The 17,308-nt window shown below is 40.4% G+C and overlaps 1 protein-coding gene and 1 non-coding gene across 3 annotated transcripts; both read left to right on the top strand.

The window, feature by feature from the left end:
- Positions 1-5,554: 5,554 nt before the first annotated feature.
- LOC149312070 (solute carrier family 25 member 3-like) lies at positions 5,555-16,628 on the top strand. Of its 2 annotated transcripts, none has more exons than XM_089523900.1 (7): positions 5,555-5,847; positions 11,047-11,171; positions 13,646-13,825; positions 13,938-14,119; positions 15,120-15,292; positions 16,161-16,271; positions 16,351-16,628. In XM_089523900.1, the coding sequence occupies exons 1-7, from the start codon at positions 5,682-5,684 to the stop codon at positions 16,509-16,511; spliced, it is 1,098 nt and encodes a 365-aa protein (XP_089380026.1). In that variant the 5' UTR covers positions 5,555-5,681; the 3' UTR covers positions 16,512-16,628. The 2 variants fall into 2 exon arrangements, with proteins under 2 accessions (XP_089380026.1, XP_089380027.1); XM_089523901.1 differs by lacking the exon at positions 11,047-11,171 and adding an exon at positions 10,766-10,890.
- On the top strand, positions 14,304-14,536 carry LOC149312071 (small nucleolar RNA SNORA53). Its single transcript, XR_016281556.1, has one exon. It is a non-coding gene; the product is annotated as a small nucleolar RNA SNORA53 (small nucleolar RNA).
- Positions 16,629-17,308: the final 680 nt, after the last annotated feature.

Here is a 17,308-nt window from a genome sequence, read left to right as displayed (position 1 = left end):
TCGCCCCCTCCGTTTTTGTGGGGGATCTATTCTGGACCCTTCTGTTAAAATGGAAATCCGCGGATATTCAAGTCCTATTGGCTTGAATGGTGGTGCATGCCCCATTTTAAGTACCCTATTTCCCCCTTGCAAGTAAGTGAGGGATGTGATTCGCAGTCCACACAAATGGAGGGATGACTGTATGCCTATGCTGTAGATGTGACACTGAGGCTGTAAGCAATATCTGATATGAGATCAGGCTCTGCAGCACACATTCAACCACCACCCGACTCCATTTTTTCTGTTCAGACTTTGATTAGCTGATAAGACTGTGCTGAACTAGTAGGCATTTAAAGACAAGGATTTTATTGTGCAATCACCCTGACTCGCCTGGAATTTTACAGCAAATCCAGATAGCTTCAGTTTGTAACCCTCTCATTGCTAGTGTATGTTTTGTATTTTCTGTTTGCTTTCTTTATACACCAAATCATCATAATCATCTCTTAAGCATGGGCATCTCCAGGAGGCACCATTTGCTCCCCACTCCAGTGACCCAGAATCTCATTTCCCAATGTTCATTTTTAAAGGAAAAGAAAAACCATGTTGTTAGGCCTTGTAGAAAGTGATCTGTGAGGGAAGAATATAGACGGTATTATTCCCATTGTCCAGACAATTGGCTTCATTCAGAAGCAACATATTAAGTTTACTATGATTTCTCAAGACTAGATGTACCAGTCTTCACAGGCTGGCTACTACATGGACCAAAAGTTGTAGTCCTGTTTTTTACACTATAAGGAGTTATTTTCCAAGAGACAAAATGAGCAGTTCCAAAACAATATACTGTGTCGTTAAAACTTAACTAATGAAAACAATGTTTTAGGTTAAAATGTACTTACAAGAATAGTTGATAACTTAAACAGTTCAGGTGTCTAGAATTCCAAATCCTGAGCAAGTACAGTGCGCCCTTGCTTTACACGGGTGATCCGTTCTGGACTCCCCCGCATCAAGCAAATACCACCTATGCTCAAGCCCCATTTAAATGAATGGGGCTCGTGCATGTGATGGCGCGGCAGCATGCGTGCACCACAGGCACGCGCCCCCATTCATCCCTATGGGACGCGCTGCCCCTACCTGTGCGGCTTTCAGTGTATGCTGAAAGCTGTGTAAAGCACTGTATGACCGTTTCTCTTATCCTGCCAAAGAAACTTCCTGAAGACTCCACTGCTATTGTCAGTGATCACAAGACAAGTGTTTCTAGAGACATTTCTTTACATGTCATATGCATGTTATGATGAAGGTGGTGATGTCAAAGTAATCAGTACTTCGTTAGGGCTGTTCTAACGTGTTTGCTTATGCTTTCCTCCCCACTTTGTCCCTCTCTCAAAAAATAAATTTTGTTAGTGTTCACATGTGTGAGCTAGAATATAGTATTCTACATTAGTATAGCCAGGATTTTTGTGCTGTATCACCTAAATGTCACATAATGTGGTGCTAAAGAACAAACCATGTGCATGCATGCAAAAACAATACATGAGTGTTGTAGTGGGAGATGGTATGTGTACAGATTACAGTTGGTTTATGCTATGTAGCTTTGCTCTCCCAAAAAATTCCTGTGGAAACCCATACAATTAAGGAAATTGGAATAGGTGGACAGTGTCTGTTCTTAGCATTAGGACTCCTCTGCCTGGAAGCAACCAGGATTTTTTCCTTGAAAGATTAAAATGAAGAGTTTAAAAAAAAAAACTTTTGTAATCTATTACATACAAAATTTGGGGGAATAAACATAGGTTTTCTCTTGAGTGTTATAAAGTTGAGAGCTTTCAGTTTACAGAAAAGGAATGGGGAGTAGATTATTCTTTTAACACTTCTACTGGCCAGTCATATCTGGTGACAAAACACTGCACAAGTCTGTTAGAATCAGTACGTAGAGAGATCTTGTAGTACCTTTGAGACTAACTAAAGAAGTTGGCAGCATTAGTTTTTGTATACTTAAGTCTACTTCCGAGGAAGTAGACTTAAATCTACGAAAACTCATGCTGCCAATTTTTTTCGTTCTACATAATGATTTTATGATAAGTAAAAGATTTAGTATATCCACGAAACCTTGTTGTTATTTGCTATTAGTTAACTTCAACCTATGGCAACACTATGAATGACAGACCTCCAAGAACCCTGGTCATCAACTGCCCTTTTCAGGTCTTGGAATCTCAGAACTGTGGTGTCCTTTATTGAATCAGTTATATAGATAATGTATACTCTCATTTCTTTTAGAGAAAGCAGTCATTTCTCGTGTTTTACATAAACAGACAAATGCTTTGCAGAAGTTTATAAAGCACAGATTGTGATGCTTTATCCAATATGTGTTTGCAATATGACCCTCTTATTTTTTATTTTTTGAACTCAGCTTGGACGCCTGGCGTTTCTCGCTCCATGTATGGTAAAAATCTTTCATGTAGAATCTTGAGCATCACTTTGCTTGCATGGGAGCTCACTGCAATAGATGGTTACTACAATCCCTGGTGTCCCCTTTCTTGGGAATTGGAATGTATATTATGGCACACTAGCATAGGGTTTTCTTGACAAGATTTATGCAGAGGATGTTCATCATTGCCTTTCTCATCAGCAGAGAAAGTGTGATCTTCATACGGTCAGCCAATGGGTCCCCATGGCTGAAGTGGCATTCAAACACAGGTCTTAGTCCAGCACGTAAATTACTCTGGCTCTCCCCTAGCCTTAATTTGTTGTCAGCTACCCTTGAGTCGACCATGACTGATGGCAACTCTGTGGATGAGACATCTCCAAGACTCCCTGTCCTCAACTGCTCTGCTCAGGTTCTGTAAATTCAGGCCTGTGGCTTCCCTAATTGAGTCTACCCATCTGGCATGTGTTCTGCCTCTCTTTCTCTGGCCTAGCATTTTTGTCTTTTGTAATGAGTTGTGCCTTCTCTTGATGTGACCAAAGTATGGCAGCCTCAGTTTTGTCATCTTGGCTTCCGAAGAGATTTCTGGTTTCATCTGCTCAAGGACCCATTTGTTTGTCCTTTTGGCCATCCACACCCTTAGCAGTCTTCTCCAGCAGCACATCTTGAATGAGGGCCAATACATACAGGTGCTTTGTGCCGGCCTGGGTCCGAACTAGGGGTGTGCAGGGGCTGAGCATTTATGCGCTCAGCAACCCTACCACGTACCCTGGCCACAATCATGTCATGCGCCCGTCCATACGGGGCGTGCCATGATGACGTCCGTGTGGCGCAGCGCTCAAACAGCACCACACCATGCAGCATGCAGACATCAGTGGAACCCTGTGCATAGCCTAAAAACAAACCGCCAGGGAGTGGGTTCTTTTTAGGCCTCTCAGAAGCTGCAGTGTTTGGTTGCCGCGGTCTCCAGCTGAGGCAGAAAGGTGGCATCTCGCTGCCCCTTTCTGCCCATCTGTCCAGCCCGTGTTGCTTTTCCTCCTGTCAGCTTTCTTCACTGTCCACTTCTTACATCTGTACATGATAATAATAAATAATAATATGTTTTATTTATAAACCGCTATTCCAAATAGATCATAGCGGTGTACAAGAAAATTATAAAACAGTACAAGAAAAATCTACAATTAAGATACACTGTATCTTCAGGCTAGCCCCTGATGACATTGGGCCAGCCTGTTCTCTCCCTCAACGGCCGAAAGATGACAGTTATGGAGGGAGGGCACTCAGTCTTCAGGCTAGCCCCTGATGACGCTGGGCCAGCCTGTTCTCTCCCTCAATGATGATGGGGAATACAGTGGTTTGGACAAGTCTAACTTTAGTGTTTAGTAGTATATCTTTATACTTTAGAATCTTGTCTAGTTCTTTCACGGCAGCCCTTTCCATTCCTAGTTGCCTTATTTCTTGACTGCAAAAACACAAAATACATTAAGCCATCTTTGGAAGCTCACTGCCTGATCTTATCTGTGTCTAATGGTGAAGGTAGTGAGCGTCAAAAGCAATGGAAATTTTACGTGGAACTCTATAGATGTAGGATGTAACTACACTGTAGAAATAATGCAGGCGGACTCCACTTTTACTGCCAGGGCTCTATCCTACAGAATTTTGGGATTGGTAGTTTCTGTAAGGCACCAACACTCTTTGGCAGAGAAGGCTAAAGACCTTGTACAGGGAGATAGGACATCCTCCTTTTCCAGGACATACCCTACATTTCATCCTTCTGTTCAGGAAGAATTTCAAAATGTCTTCAATTGGAGCGTGAGGAAGCAGCGCAAATGTACATTTCTCTGAGTGTTTTTAGCCTTTATTTGGTAAGGTCCTCCATTTTTCTTGAACACCCTACATTTCCTGGTGCCTTGTCCCCCTTGGTGGTTAGGACCTCTGGTTAACCTGACCTTGTCAAACGACAAAGGATCTAGCAGTCCTAGTAGATCACAAGTTGAACATGAGTCAACAGTGTGATGCGGCAGCTAAAAGGCCAATATGATTCTAGGCTGTATTGTCTAGATCAAGGGAAGTAACAGTGCCACTCTGTTCTGCTTTGGTCAGGAATCACTTGGAATACTGTGTCCAGGCGTCACAATTCAAAAATGATGTTGACAAATTGGAGAATGTTCAAAGGATGGCAACCAAAATGGTGAAGGGCCTGGAAACCATGCCTTATGAGGAAAGACTTAGGGAGCTGGGGATGTTTAGCTTGGAAAAGAGATGGTTAAAAGGTGATATGATAATGCTGTTTAAATACTTGAAGGGATGTCATATTGAGGAGGGAGCAAGCTTGTTTTCTGCTGCTCCAGAGAACAGGACACCGAACAATGGATGCAAGCTACAGGAAAAGAGATTGCGCTTCAACATTAGGAAGAACTCCCTGACAGTAAGGGCTGTTCGACAGTGGAACAATATCTCTCAAAGATTTTGGTGGAATCTCCTTCTTTGGAGGTGTTTAAACAGAGGCTGGATGGCCATTTGTTGGGATGTGTGTGTCTGTGTGCTTTGATTGTGAGTTCCTGCATGGCAGAAGGGGCTTGGACGGTCCTTGGGGGGGTCTCTGGAGAAATAACCCGTTTTGGCAGCGCTTTGACTCTTTTTCTGGCTCAAAGGCTATGGAATTCTGGGAGTTGGAGTTTGTTGTGGGCCCAGAGCGGAGCTCTGCTCCGCTCTGGGCCCACAAACTCCAACTCCGAGAATTCCATAGCAAAGAGCCAGACAAAGAGTCAAAGCGCTGCCAAAACGGGTTATTTCTGCAGTGTGGATGCAGCCTTAGTGTCTCCTTTTATTTAAATCTAGATTGGCCGCCCTTTGGAGTTTAACCCGGCCTGTGCCAGCCTCAGCCAGGCCAAGGCGAAGCCACCTTGTCCTCTCTCTCTCTCTCTAGCCAAGGTCTAAAACCTGAGGCGAGGCCTAGTAGTAGCCTTTCGCCCTCAGATTGAGGCGATGATTGCGTCAACCGTCACTTTGAAACGGGAGGACGTGATTGGCTGGGGAGGGACGTCAGTCAAAGCGACGCCGAGCGCGTGGCCCCCCTCGCCGCCCAATCAGGGCGCGCCTTTGCGGCCGTTCGCCCCGCCCCTTTGCGTCAGAGAAGGACAAAGTCATTGAGGAAGGGTGAAACCCGGCCTTTGAGAGCAGGGAGGCGCCTGCGGAGGAGCGGAGAGGCCTGTTCCGCCATTTTAGGGAAAGGCGAGTCCTGCAGCCCAAGCTTCCCTCCGCCGCCGCCGCCGCCGCCGCCATGTTCTCTTCCGTGGCGCCGCTGGTGCGTCTGAACCCATTCCACGCGCCTCACCTGCAGCTGCAGCAGCAGCAAGGGGAAGGCCTCAGCCTGAGGAAGCAGCGCCCGGCGGAGCCTGCGGAGGTTTCTTGCACCCGGAGGAGCCTGGCAGCGGCTTCCGCGGAGGGTGAGTATCAAGGGAGGAGGAAGAGACCCCAGACACTCCGACTCAGGCGGGGTCGGTGGCTAGGCCCCGCTTGGAGGACGAGGAAGGTCACCCAGGCTGCCCCAGGCTTAATCCTTTCATTGACCTGACCCTGAGCAAAAGCAATGGAGCCCGTTCCTATACTGAAGCCCTCCCTCAGCCGCTTACAAAGTGTGAGCTCATGGCCCCCGACGAGCTGGGAGTCCTTTTAGGGCCTACAGAAGGAGGCCAGGCGGAGTCGAGCTTGACCTTCGCCTGGTTAGTGAGAAGGTCAGGGACAGACTCCGGTGCCCTTGAGGGGAATTACACTTGTCCCTCCGCATTCGCCAGGGATTGGGGCACAAGGCCCCGTGGATGTGGAAAACCCGCAAATGACCCCTGAGAGAAGGACGCCCCTCTAGGAACCTCCAGGTCCTCCAGGGCAACTCTATGGTCAATGTCTGACAGAGACTGTCTATAGAACAGCGCTGGAGGAGCTACAGAGGCCTAGTAGAGCAGTCTCTCTAGGAACCTCTTTGTCTTTCACTGGGACCTTTAGTTAAGCTTGGCCACAGAGTTGCACCGGAGGACCTAGAGATTCCTAGTTATTGTTTTATTGTATTTAGGTATTTATATCCCGCCCTTCAGCCCTAATGGCTCTCAGGGAGGCTTGCAATTATTGTTTTTAATCAGACAGTTCCCTGCCCTCAGGCTTACAATCTAAAAGACACGACACAAAAGGAGAAGGGAATGGTGGTGGGGAGGGGATCAGGTCCAGCATTCTTCTCTCCCTCTGAGGCCTGGACCAAGGCAGATGGACCGGAGGGAGGGCTCTGCTTCTTAAGGATAGGCCCAATGGCGTAGAGCCTCTCTTTTCACTCCCTCCCAGGCAGGATATGTATCCTAGAGAGAATATATTAATCAGGTCCGTGAATAATCAGATCCACAAGAGTCAAGGCCACAAATACAAAGGGGCCAGTGTAAATGTGTATGGAACCATGTAGCAATAAGAAAGGCCTTTTATTATTATTATTATTTGACACATTTGGGGTGTAAACCCTTTCACACCACCTAATTCTTCTCTTTCTTTCTTTCTTTCTGGCATCTGTGACTTAATGCTAGGAATTTTGGCTACTATGCCAGAAAGAAACAGAAGAATCAGCTGGTGAAGGTCCAATATACACACTGCAGAAATAATCCATCTTCAGACCTCTTTAACAGCTCCATGTTAAGGATTTCTGGGAATTGTAGTTTTGTGAGACATTTAGCCTTCTCTATCAGAGGGGTCTGGTGGCACAATAAACTGCAGTTCCCAGGATTCCCTAGCACTGGGCCAGGGCTGTTAGGGCAGTCTCAAACTGGATTATTTCTGGACTGAAGAAGAGTTTACACCCGAAACACATCAGCTGAGCAAACAAAAAAGCCTTTCTTATAACTACATGGCTTCGTACACATTTATGTCTCACAAGAGCACTGGAGTATACCTCTTATCTTCTAGCATCCAATGGTGTTTCCCCCACCAATGCTCCCTTCCTTGCCTGATTAGCCCAGGAGGCAGGTTGTGTCATGACCTTGGGACAGGAAGGCCTCAGCCTGGCCTTGGGTTTCAACCAGGCCAGGAACATCTTGTTTCCTAGTGAAAAGTCACCCTGCATGATACAATTCTTACTCAGTTACTTCAGTTATTCCCAAAGTAACCAAAGAATGTTGCACCTGAAAGAGTCCACTTGCAGGTAGGCAAGGGCTTGGCTTCATAGTTAGCAAGCTGCTCCCTCCTTTATGGGTGTGACTTATTTTGATAAGCACAAGGTCACAGAGTCTGGTCTCCAAAACACATTGCAGAAATAATCCAGTTTGAGATTGCTTTAACTGTCCGGGCTGAATGTGAGGGAATTTTGAGATTTGTAGTTTGTGGTACATTTAGCCTTCTCTGTCAGAGAGTTTCGGTGCCACAATAAACTAAAATTCCCAGGATTCCCTAGCTCTGAGCGAGGGCAGTTAAAGTGGTCCCAGACCAGATTATTTCTGCAGTATGTTCTGGACCTGGGACTCTGAGTTGATATAATCACCAGACTTGTGTTTGTGCTAAAAGTTTTATGGTGTCGGCTCCCCATATCCATCGATTCTTTATCCACAGATTCACCCACCCACAACTTGAAAATATTTAAAAACAAATTCCAGTTCCTAAAAGCAAACCTTGAGACTAAGACTATGGATTGCTGCTCCCTAAATTGATATAATTAATATAATTCCCACACTTGTGTTTGTGGTAAGGTTTTGTAATAAATCATGCCTTTTGCATTGTTAAAGCATTGAGAGAAATCAAAGATAAGTCTGACTTTGTCTTATGGAAGCATATTTAATTTCCATAAGGATCTCTCTCTCTCTGTTTTTTGGTCAGCTCTTTCTTACTATTTTCATTACAATGTGGCCAGTGTCCTTTAAATTCCAAAGGGCAGTAGAATTTGCGACTGAAACTGAATAGTCTTGTGGCAACATTGAAGAGATCAGATGTAGTTCTTGAAATGGCTACTAGAGTCTGTTTTGCCAGATACATGAAGTATTAAACTAAATTGATTTTTGAGTACATATATATTTATATATAGACTCCAAATATGTGCACAAAGGTCATAGCAAAAATTTCCAAAATCAGTAACTTGTTTGGAAATAGTTATCACAGCTAGCCAATATGCTTTATTTTATTCAAGTTTTTCTTAAAAGTCACAAAGCATAATGCTGGTGTTTTGTTTTTTGTCTGGCTCTGTTGCATAATGTAGTACCTGCAGGCTTCCTCTCACTGGAATTAGTTATTTCTAAATAAAATCATTACATTGTGCAGTGAGTCTTTATCCAGCTGTATCTGGTCAATGGAATAACATCAGTTAGTGGAAAAGTTTGTCCCTCACCTGTCAGGCGTTGTGTATCTCCTCTCCTATAAATCTGTTTGAGAGTACGGGAGGAAACCTCTGGAGCAAATTTTAGAGGATAGGGGTTGGGAAGAGAGAATATTATGTATTATAGTATGGTAAGAAGTGTACCCCCCACAGTGATTTTTGTACATTCATAATGCTAAGTAGTTTCTGGTTTTGATAGTTGGGAGTATCTCTGATACCTATCTATAGGTAACATAACTATTGGTATGGGAGGGGACCTATTACATTTATGTGGAACTAACTTAACCTTGATCTGAAGAGTGAAAATAATTTTGTATGTGCGTTGAATATATCATGTGCATTCACCTTTCAGCTTAATTGTTTGAATATAAAAATACATTTTAGAAGCTTGTTATTTTCAAAAATGCATTATTTTAAATCAGTGGTGGGGGAAGTGCAGCCTATATGCAGCCCCTGGGCCCCCATTTCTACCTTTTTCCAGCTAAAAACAGCTGGAACATGCACACAAAAATGGTACTTTAAATCATCCCACTACCTCCCCCAAGGTGGAAATGAACCAGTTCATGAAACTAGGAGTGATCATGTGGTCTGCAAGGGGAAATAGCCCTGCCTTCTCTGCAGATGTCCACCCCTGCTTTAAGTCTAGTTGCTCGTCCCAGCTAGAGTAGACCGATTAGATCAATTGCTAAATTGATCTGCTTTGGGTCCTTTATGGGAGAAAGGTGGCGTGCAAAGGGAGCACATAAATAAATAAATAAATAAATAAATAAATAAATGATAAATCAGCACCTATCCATTTATTCAGTGGATATACTCTAGTTGGGATTAGATATAGGCCATTGTTAACTACAAATTTAATTACAAGAGTTGCTGATCTCTATGCATGAGTCTTTGGAGGTACAATTTTGAATTTAAGATGAAGCTTACACTTACTAAGATAAGTACTACTTAATTAAACTGTCTGTGTCCATTCTTACAATCATAAAGATAATGAATTGATCACTTGGGATCATGGGAACCTATTACATTTTTATTAGCGTGTCTGCAATAGCCTCCCTCAGTGTGGTGCTTTCCAGATATACTGGATTGCAACTCCTGCTGGCAGTGTACATTGTGAGAGTTATCCATAACATCTTGAAGGTCCCAAACAAAATTATTTCCCTATTTGAGAGTTTCCCTTAGGCTGGAATCTGGAATACCCAAGTAGGCCAAAGTGAGGCCATACATGTAGGGCAGAAACCAAAACTTTTCTTTAAAATTTGTTAAACTGAGCTTTTCATTTAGTATGAAATGCTCAGTTTAACAAATTTTACAGAAAAGTTTTGGTTTCTGCCCTACATGTATGGCCTCGCTTTGGCCTACTTGGGTATTTCTAAGGTCACTTTAGTTCTTCTGTAGGGTATTTATTGAGGAAAATACTGCCTTGTGTGAAATACTGGTTGTCATTTATAATAACAGCTGGGCCTACTTAGGAATACCAGAAAAATTACCTTACAGCCATGACTACCATAATACATAGAGCACAGTTGGCCCTCCCCATACCATTTGTGGATTGGAGCATCCGCGAACGTTGCTCCTAATGGCAGTGCATGCACACGGCCGCACCAATATGGTTGTGTGCACATTGTGCACCATTGGGAACAATGGGACTTCAGGTCCTGCTGATTTTGCTATCCATGAAGAGAGGGTTCCGGAACAGATCCCCATAGATACAAAGAGCTGACTGTACATTGTTTAAAATTGTGGTGTTAAAACAATATGGTATTCTCACTTCTATTTAGTTATGAGGGATAAATGAGGTCCATTTAATTACTCTCACAAAATCAACATATAAACTGTTAAAAAGTTAAATGGTTAACTGTTAATAAACAGTTTTAAAATGATGGTCATTGATTTGACCTACAGTCACTTCATAAATTAAAAAATATTGGGGTACAAATTTGGATTAGGAATTTAGACTAATTTAGTGAAAATTGAAATCACACTTACGTATTTTGCCAACTTGTATTTATTTCTCTTTTAAGCAGAAGACTATAGTTGTGCATATGGTTCTGGGAGATTCTTCATCCTTTGTGGCTTTGGTGGGATCATTAGCTGTGGTACCACACACACGGCATTGGTTCCCTTAGATCTCGTTAAATGCCGAATTCAGGTTTGATTGCATGTCAGATGTTACAAGTTACATAGCATGAAAAAGTGTGAAATATTTCTAACAAAAATAATGGAAATTTTGGATGTCATCCAAATAATTTTATTATAGCTGCATGTGGTTTACTTAACAGCATGGTGTGCCTTTTCTTTACTACAGAAGAATACAGTTGTGAATATGGCTCACTCAAGTTTTATGCTCTCTGTGGCTTTGGTGGGATCCTAAGTTGTGGTTTGACACACACAGCTGTCGTACCTTTGGATTTAGTAAAGTGCCGCATTCAGGTCTGTATGTTGCCAAGCAATGGAAACTTTATTTTCTATGTCTTTGAATGAAATCTTGAATCCTAGTAACACAGTTAATCCAAGTCCAGTGATAAGATACAAAAGAAACCATAAGAATACTATGCAATAATGCTGGACAATTAGATTATTGTTTCCCAGAGAATATGTAACTCTACTGTAGAATACTTGAAATATGTTGATCTAAATTAAATATACTGTGGGCCCAATCCACAAATTTGACCACCTGTGGACCATCATACTCCATATTATTCAGTGGCGGTGATATGATCATTCACATGTACAAGCGTGTGCATTTACATCACCACCATTGAATAATATGGGGTGTTATCACCCTCATTTTTAGCATCCTTGGAAGGGCCCAGAACTGGACCCCAGCCAATATGGGGGGCCCACTGTAATCTTTTTAGCAGAGTGTAAATATATATCGGGACAGTTGTGCCTCTGGCTCTACAACACATACCAGGTTTTGAGCTCACCCATTATATAGTGATCAATTAGCTTCTCACCCACTCAGTTGGCTGAATAATGAGCTATATTAGAGACCACTTCTAGTTTGCAAGTACAGTTTCTTAAGCAACAATTTTTACAATAGGCTTCCCATAGATTTAAATTTAGAAGTCACATGTAAGTAGTGTTCAGTAATATAGCAATATCTGATTTTTACTCTCAGAATGTACAGAAGTATTTGGAAACTCTGTCTCTTAGTTATCCAGGACAATAAGTTTGTGATAAAACTTCAGAGAGATTTAAGATAAGTAGCTTGGATTATTGAATATTCTGAAGTTTTACAAGGTATGTAGTACAGAGTCTATTAAGAATAGACACTCCAGATGTGTGAAACATTCCTGCTAAGTAGTTGGAAAAATATTAGGGTAAATGGAAGTTTTAACAAATTTAAAAGTAGTGTAGGGGCTCAATGCAGCTGTGTTGTAGACTCATTAAAGTAGTCAGCTGAAACAATGATTATTTACATATTTACTTAGAAATAAATTACGTTTGATGGTAACAGTTGATTTTGATGGTAATTAATCTCAAACAGGTATGCATAAGATGGACAAGTGAATATCCACATGCAAAACGTAATATGTTTGATAGTTATGTTTATAATAATTACAATATGTCTCTTAATCTCAAGAAACCATGAAGTGGAAAAATACAAGATACTTTCATAGTAGCTTTCCATATACAACTCTAGCTTCTGTATTTCCAGTGGTATGATGACATAATAAGACTCTGGTGTAGTTAAATACATTAGTCTATTAAAAATATAGATAAAACCAGCTGCTTGAACTCTTACAAGAAAGTTGATTCAATTGTTGTTTTTCTGAAGCAGCTAAAGGTGTTGAGGAAAGGATCTTGACCTGTGTTTGATCCAGTACATGTTACAGAAAATGTAATCCTGCCCAATCAGAGTCCAGAATGTAAAATGGAGCAAGTCAGTAGAGGGCGACATGAGGTAGGAAGGTAGGACCAGAGAAGTCTTTATGAAGTCTTAAGTTAAACAATGCTAGCTTATTCCCAGTTTGTTCTAGAGTTTTTAGGATTATTAAGCACCATTTTTTCTTATTCTACTACATAGATAGATAGATAAACAAAAGATAGTTGTTAATACATTTAAGCTGTTGTCATAGCATTGAAACATAACTTTTCTGATTTATGGTGAATGACATTTCCCCCCTTCATGTGGCTGATGTTGGTGGAGTTAAAATATGAATGCTTCCATTCTGACATCTTCTTCTCTCCTTTCACTTTTATTTTTATTAAAAACTGAAAGCCTGACATCCAGTGTGTTAACAAGCACTACATACGACAAAATATAAATTATTTATACTTTACTAATACAAAGTACTAATATTAACACTCTCTAGTATAAGGGATATCAAAAAAATTTAGGCACTGAACAGTTAAAGCTTTTGTCCATTGTATAAATAGCTCTTTCAAGTCTGCACTGACATACATAGATTGGGGTTCAGTGGAATGTACCCTTGAATGTATGTTTTATTAAAACTTTGGCCTACTACTTGGGTTAACATACTATTTGAATCTTGTGTGTTAGTATCCAATTACTTCCAGTTTAGTTTTGATAATTTTCATATATTTCAGTGGCTTCAAAACTTGAGAATCATAGTTGCATTCCTGTTTATAACCTCTCCTTTTCTGCTTGTCACAACTTTTTTTGTGTCCTTCCAAGATCTGCCTCAAGGAAGTCTTTCCTGAAGTCAACTAACTTCATTTTCCCAGTACTGCTTTGTTAATATACTGTACTTACTACCTGTCTTTCCCTTCATCCTGGTATTTATTGTCCAGTTGGTATGATTTTAAAATCTGAACAGGGCTTTTAACACATACATGCACTGAACAGTGTGTACATGTTTTAACTGAACTGGTGATGGCTGTGATTGTAAGAAACCTTTAAAAAGCATCTCTTAACAGATGTTCCAAAATTTGTTTAGGTGGATCCACAAAAATACAAGAGCATCTTCAATGGATTTTCAGTTACTGTCAAAGAAGATGGTGTCCGTGGCTTGGCTAAGGGATGGGCCCCAACCTTTATTGGATATTCCATGCAAGGACTCTGCAAATTTGGTTTCTATGAAGTCTTCAAAATCCTATATGGAAACTTACTGGGAGAGGTAGGCCTTTTCCTCCCTGCACTACTTAGAATTTCATTAACTTCCTTTTTTGGGGGTTTGTGCAATAAAAAAATTACAATCATTTTTTTTAATTGTTTGCATTATATTTCAGGAAAATTCTTATTTGTGGCGTACATCATTGTACTTGGCTGCATCTGCCAGTGCTGAGTTCTTTGCTGACATTGCTCTGGCTCCAATGGAAGCTGCTAAGGTTCGCATTCAAACGCAGCCTGGGTATGCTAACACACTACGGCAAGCAGCTCCAAAAATGTTTGCAGAAGAAGGTGTTTGGGCGTAAGTATTGGCAGCAATTAAACAGAATTTGGAAAGCCTTTTTACAAGTGCTTAAAATGGGCCGTTATGTGCAAACTAATATTTGATAATGGACATTCTGTCTCAAGATACTGGCACAGTTCTAAATAAGATCAAATCATATAGAAAGTATTAGGTGTACAGCATTCTTAAAGATATGTGGGCCAACATGCTCCCTTAGATCCATCTTTGTTTGATGTCTCTTCTGCTGAGTTCTGCTTATTCTTTTAAGTAGTTCCAGCTAAGAGGCATCAGCAACTTCATGGTTGTACAGTCAAAGATGCTTGAGTCATTGGCATGTGAGAACAATATACCTTCACTCTAGTCTCGTGTTCTGATAGAAATGACTTGAACACATGTCATTCTCAACTATCAGGATTTAACTGGAGTGTGGACATGTTTATAAGTTCTAAGATTAAGCTCCAAAGAGATGATTGCCTTTAAACAATTTTTTGCCATGTCTAACTTCATTTGAAGGTTGATAAGATTTTTAATTTTCCAATATCAGAAAAATCATCACCATATAACTCAAGTGAATATCTGGCACATATAAGATTATGGTATTTTAAAGCAACTTTTGTTGACAATAGCTTCTCTAGAGTGTGCATAAATTATGTATACTTAGCTATTTAGAACTGTAAGAATATGCCTATTTTGTATCAAACTATGATAGGTCATGTTAAGTATTGTCTACATCAGAACTGGGCACAAGCAGAGGGTTGCGGCAAATATCTTGAGCTGCTCCTGACCCTGCTTGGACTATATGCATTTACCAGCCCACAATAGCAGAATTCTGGTTAAGTGGTGGGGTGTGGACTGTTCTGTGATGCTAAAAATTGTGATTTTAGATGGGGATCTTCTGCATGAAAAATATGTTTTCTGAAATTATAATCCATCCCTTTATGTGACCTAATTCATGTCTTCCAGAGTAACTTCAGTGAAGAAACACTTAAATTTCCTTTTTTGTTTGCTTGCTTTTAAGTTTCTACAAAGGCGTTGTTCCATTATGGATGAGGCAGATTCCATATACAATGATGAAATTTGCCTGCTTTGAACGAACTGTGGAAGCTCTGTACAAATACGTTGTTCCCAAACCAAGGAGTGAATGTTCAAAAGGAGAACAGCTGGTTGTTACATTTATAGCAGGTTATATTGGTAAGGAAACATCTAATTTCTACAGATGTCATAGCAATAGTATATCTCCATGTTGTGGTCTTTCTGAAAAAAGTAGGGCAGAAAATTTCTCTGTTAAATAATGTTACCTGTTTTAGCAGAAAATTTCTTTATTAAATAATGTTACCTGTTTTAGCACATTTGGTGTAAAATATTATATTCAAACACATTCAAAACTTTATTTGGTAATTATTTTAGAATGTTTATAATGTAGAGAATTGCATTTACTTCCTATACATTATAACTAAAAATGTCTAAACATGAAATAACTTTTTCAAAGGACATATATGTAAAGAGAGCTAAACCTGGTATAGCTCATCTCAGTTATTCAGTGTTTTGCTGAAATCCAAATGTAGTATTCTATATAGTGTGTTCATGTATATAGAGACACACATAGTGTGAAAATTTTTCCAAAGTAAAATGCAGGATTGGAAACTTCTGCCTCACGTCTCTGATACTTAAATAGTTGTGATGTAGCATTCATAGGAGTGACTGTTGAATTAATGATTGTTTTTTAAAATCATCAGTGGTGAGAGAGATGGTGAAAATTGCCTTCATCATCTGGAGGGTCACATGGTTAAAAGCGCTATTTTTAAAAAAGAGGATTTTTGTCCATTTGCACCTGGCAGAGTAGCACTGCATCTGTGACAGATCCTGCTACGTCTTGGAGAATCCATGCTCATATCCTCAAATGCAATTGAAAAAATGTTCTGTAATGCTAAGAATGAATAACAGACATGGTTGTGTCTCCTTGTAACAGTTGCAGTCTAGTTGGTTATTAGAAATCAAACTCAATGATATATAGGTCTATATAATGAACTTAAAACTAATTTTGGTAACATGTTTTCAGCTGGTGTCTTCTGTGCCATTGTCTCACATCCTGCTGATTCCGTGGTATCTGTGCTGAACAAAGAAAAGGGCAGCTCAGCTCTGCAAGTGCTGAAGAGGCTGGGATTAAAAGGTGAGGATTCAAACAGATGTTCCAACTATAAAAATTCATGATTGTATCTAATTACTAACAATGGTGTATGTTCCAACAGGAGTATGGAAGGGGCTATTTGCACGTATTATTATGATTGGCACCCTGACAGCGCTACAGTGGTTCATCTATGACTCCGTGAAAGTGTATTTCAGGCTTCCCCGCCCACCTCCACCTGAGATGCCAGAATCTTTGAAGAAAAAACTTGGTCTTACTGAATAGATGAATCATGGACTTGAGAGGTTGATAGCAAAACATCATGAAACTTTTTACACATGGCAATGTAGAAGACTGCAGTGTTGTCACTATTGGTCAAAATAAACCATATGAGAATTACTATGTTTGGCTTGGTGACTTAATAGTTTTCAGCCTTTTGGAGATTTTTCTATAGGAGTCTCTATGTTGAATAAGATGGTTTATTATGGGTAAGACTTCGTCAATGCAGAAAAAGAGAAATAATGAAGACTAAGTATTTACCTCAAACTGCTTTGTATTAATGTGATTTTAGTTTGCTAGCTTATTGAATAATTTTTTAAGCAAGTGATTGTGTCATTTTATCTGTTCTGCTTATAGGTTAATATTACTTCTAAGTAATATAGATCATGCATATAACTTAAGCTTCAAAGGCTTGCCTCTAGACTAGATAAAGCTAAGAATAAACATAGTACAAAATTGTGCTTTTTCTGGCTCCAATCTAATTTACTTTCAACAGGTTAAATCAGTTGGTACTGTAAGTGAACAGTTAATGTATATAAATTCCACTGATTTAAGTGGGTCTGTTGTAGTTAGGACTAACTGAATTTAGGCCATTGTTAAAAAGCAAATTTAGAAAGAGAACCAAGCAAGCAAGCAAGATAAGGGAAAGTGCAATAGCAATGCTTAGCTATAACTTACTTTTTGTGAAATCTTGCAATCAATTTCTGACCTTTACTGAGTTCTCACATTAGATGAAAATTTCATTCTCTAGGATTTGATCATAGCATAATTCTCATTCCATCTTGGAACTTGTTGAGATCATG

This window comes from Sceloporus occidentalis, unplaced genomic scaffold (assembly GCF_023333645.1).
Source record: "Sceloporus occidentalis isolate IW3139 unplaced genomic scaffold, rSceOcc1.0.p SCAF_5, whole genome shotgun sequence".
Taxonomy (NCBI): Eukaryota; Metazoa; Chordata; class Lepidosauria; order Squamata; family Phrynosomatidae; genus Sceloporus; species Sceloporus occidentalis.
Note: the sequence above shows the minus strand (reverse complement) of the source record. Positions and strands in the feature narration are given on the sequence as shown.

Excerpts from the sequence above, each read along its gene's own strand:
- LOC149312070 (XM_089523900.1), top strand. The coding sequence starts at position 5,682 with ATGTTCTCTTCCGTGGCGCCGCTGGTGCGTCTGAACCCATTCCACGCG. Across the intron at positions 5,848-11,046 it reads GGCAGCGGCTTCCGCGGAGG|AAGAATACAGTTGTGAATAT; the intron begins GTGAGTATCAAG and ends TCTTTACTACAG. Across the intron at positions 11,172-13,645 it reads TAGTAAAGTGCCGCATTCAG|GTGGATCCACAAAAATACAA; the intron begins GTCTGTATGTTG and ends AAATTTGTTTAG.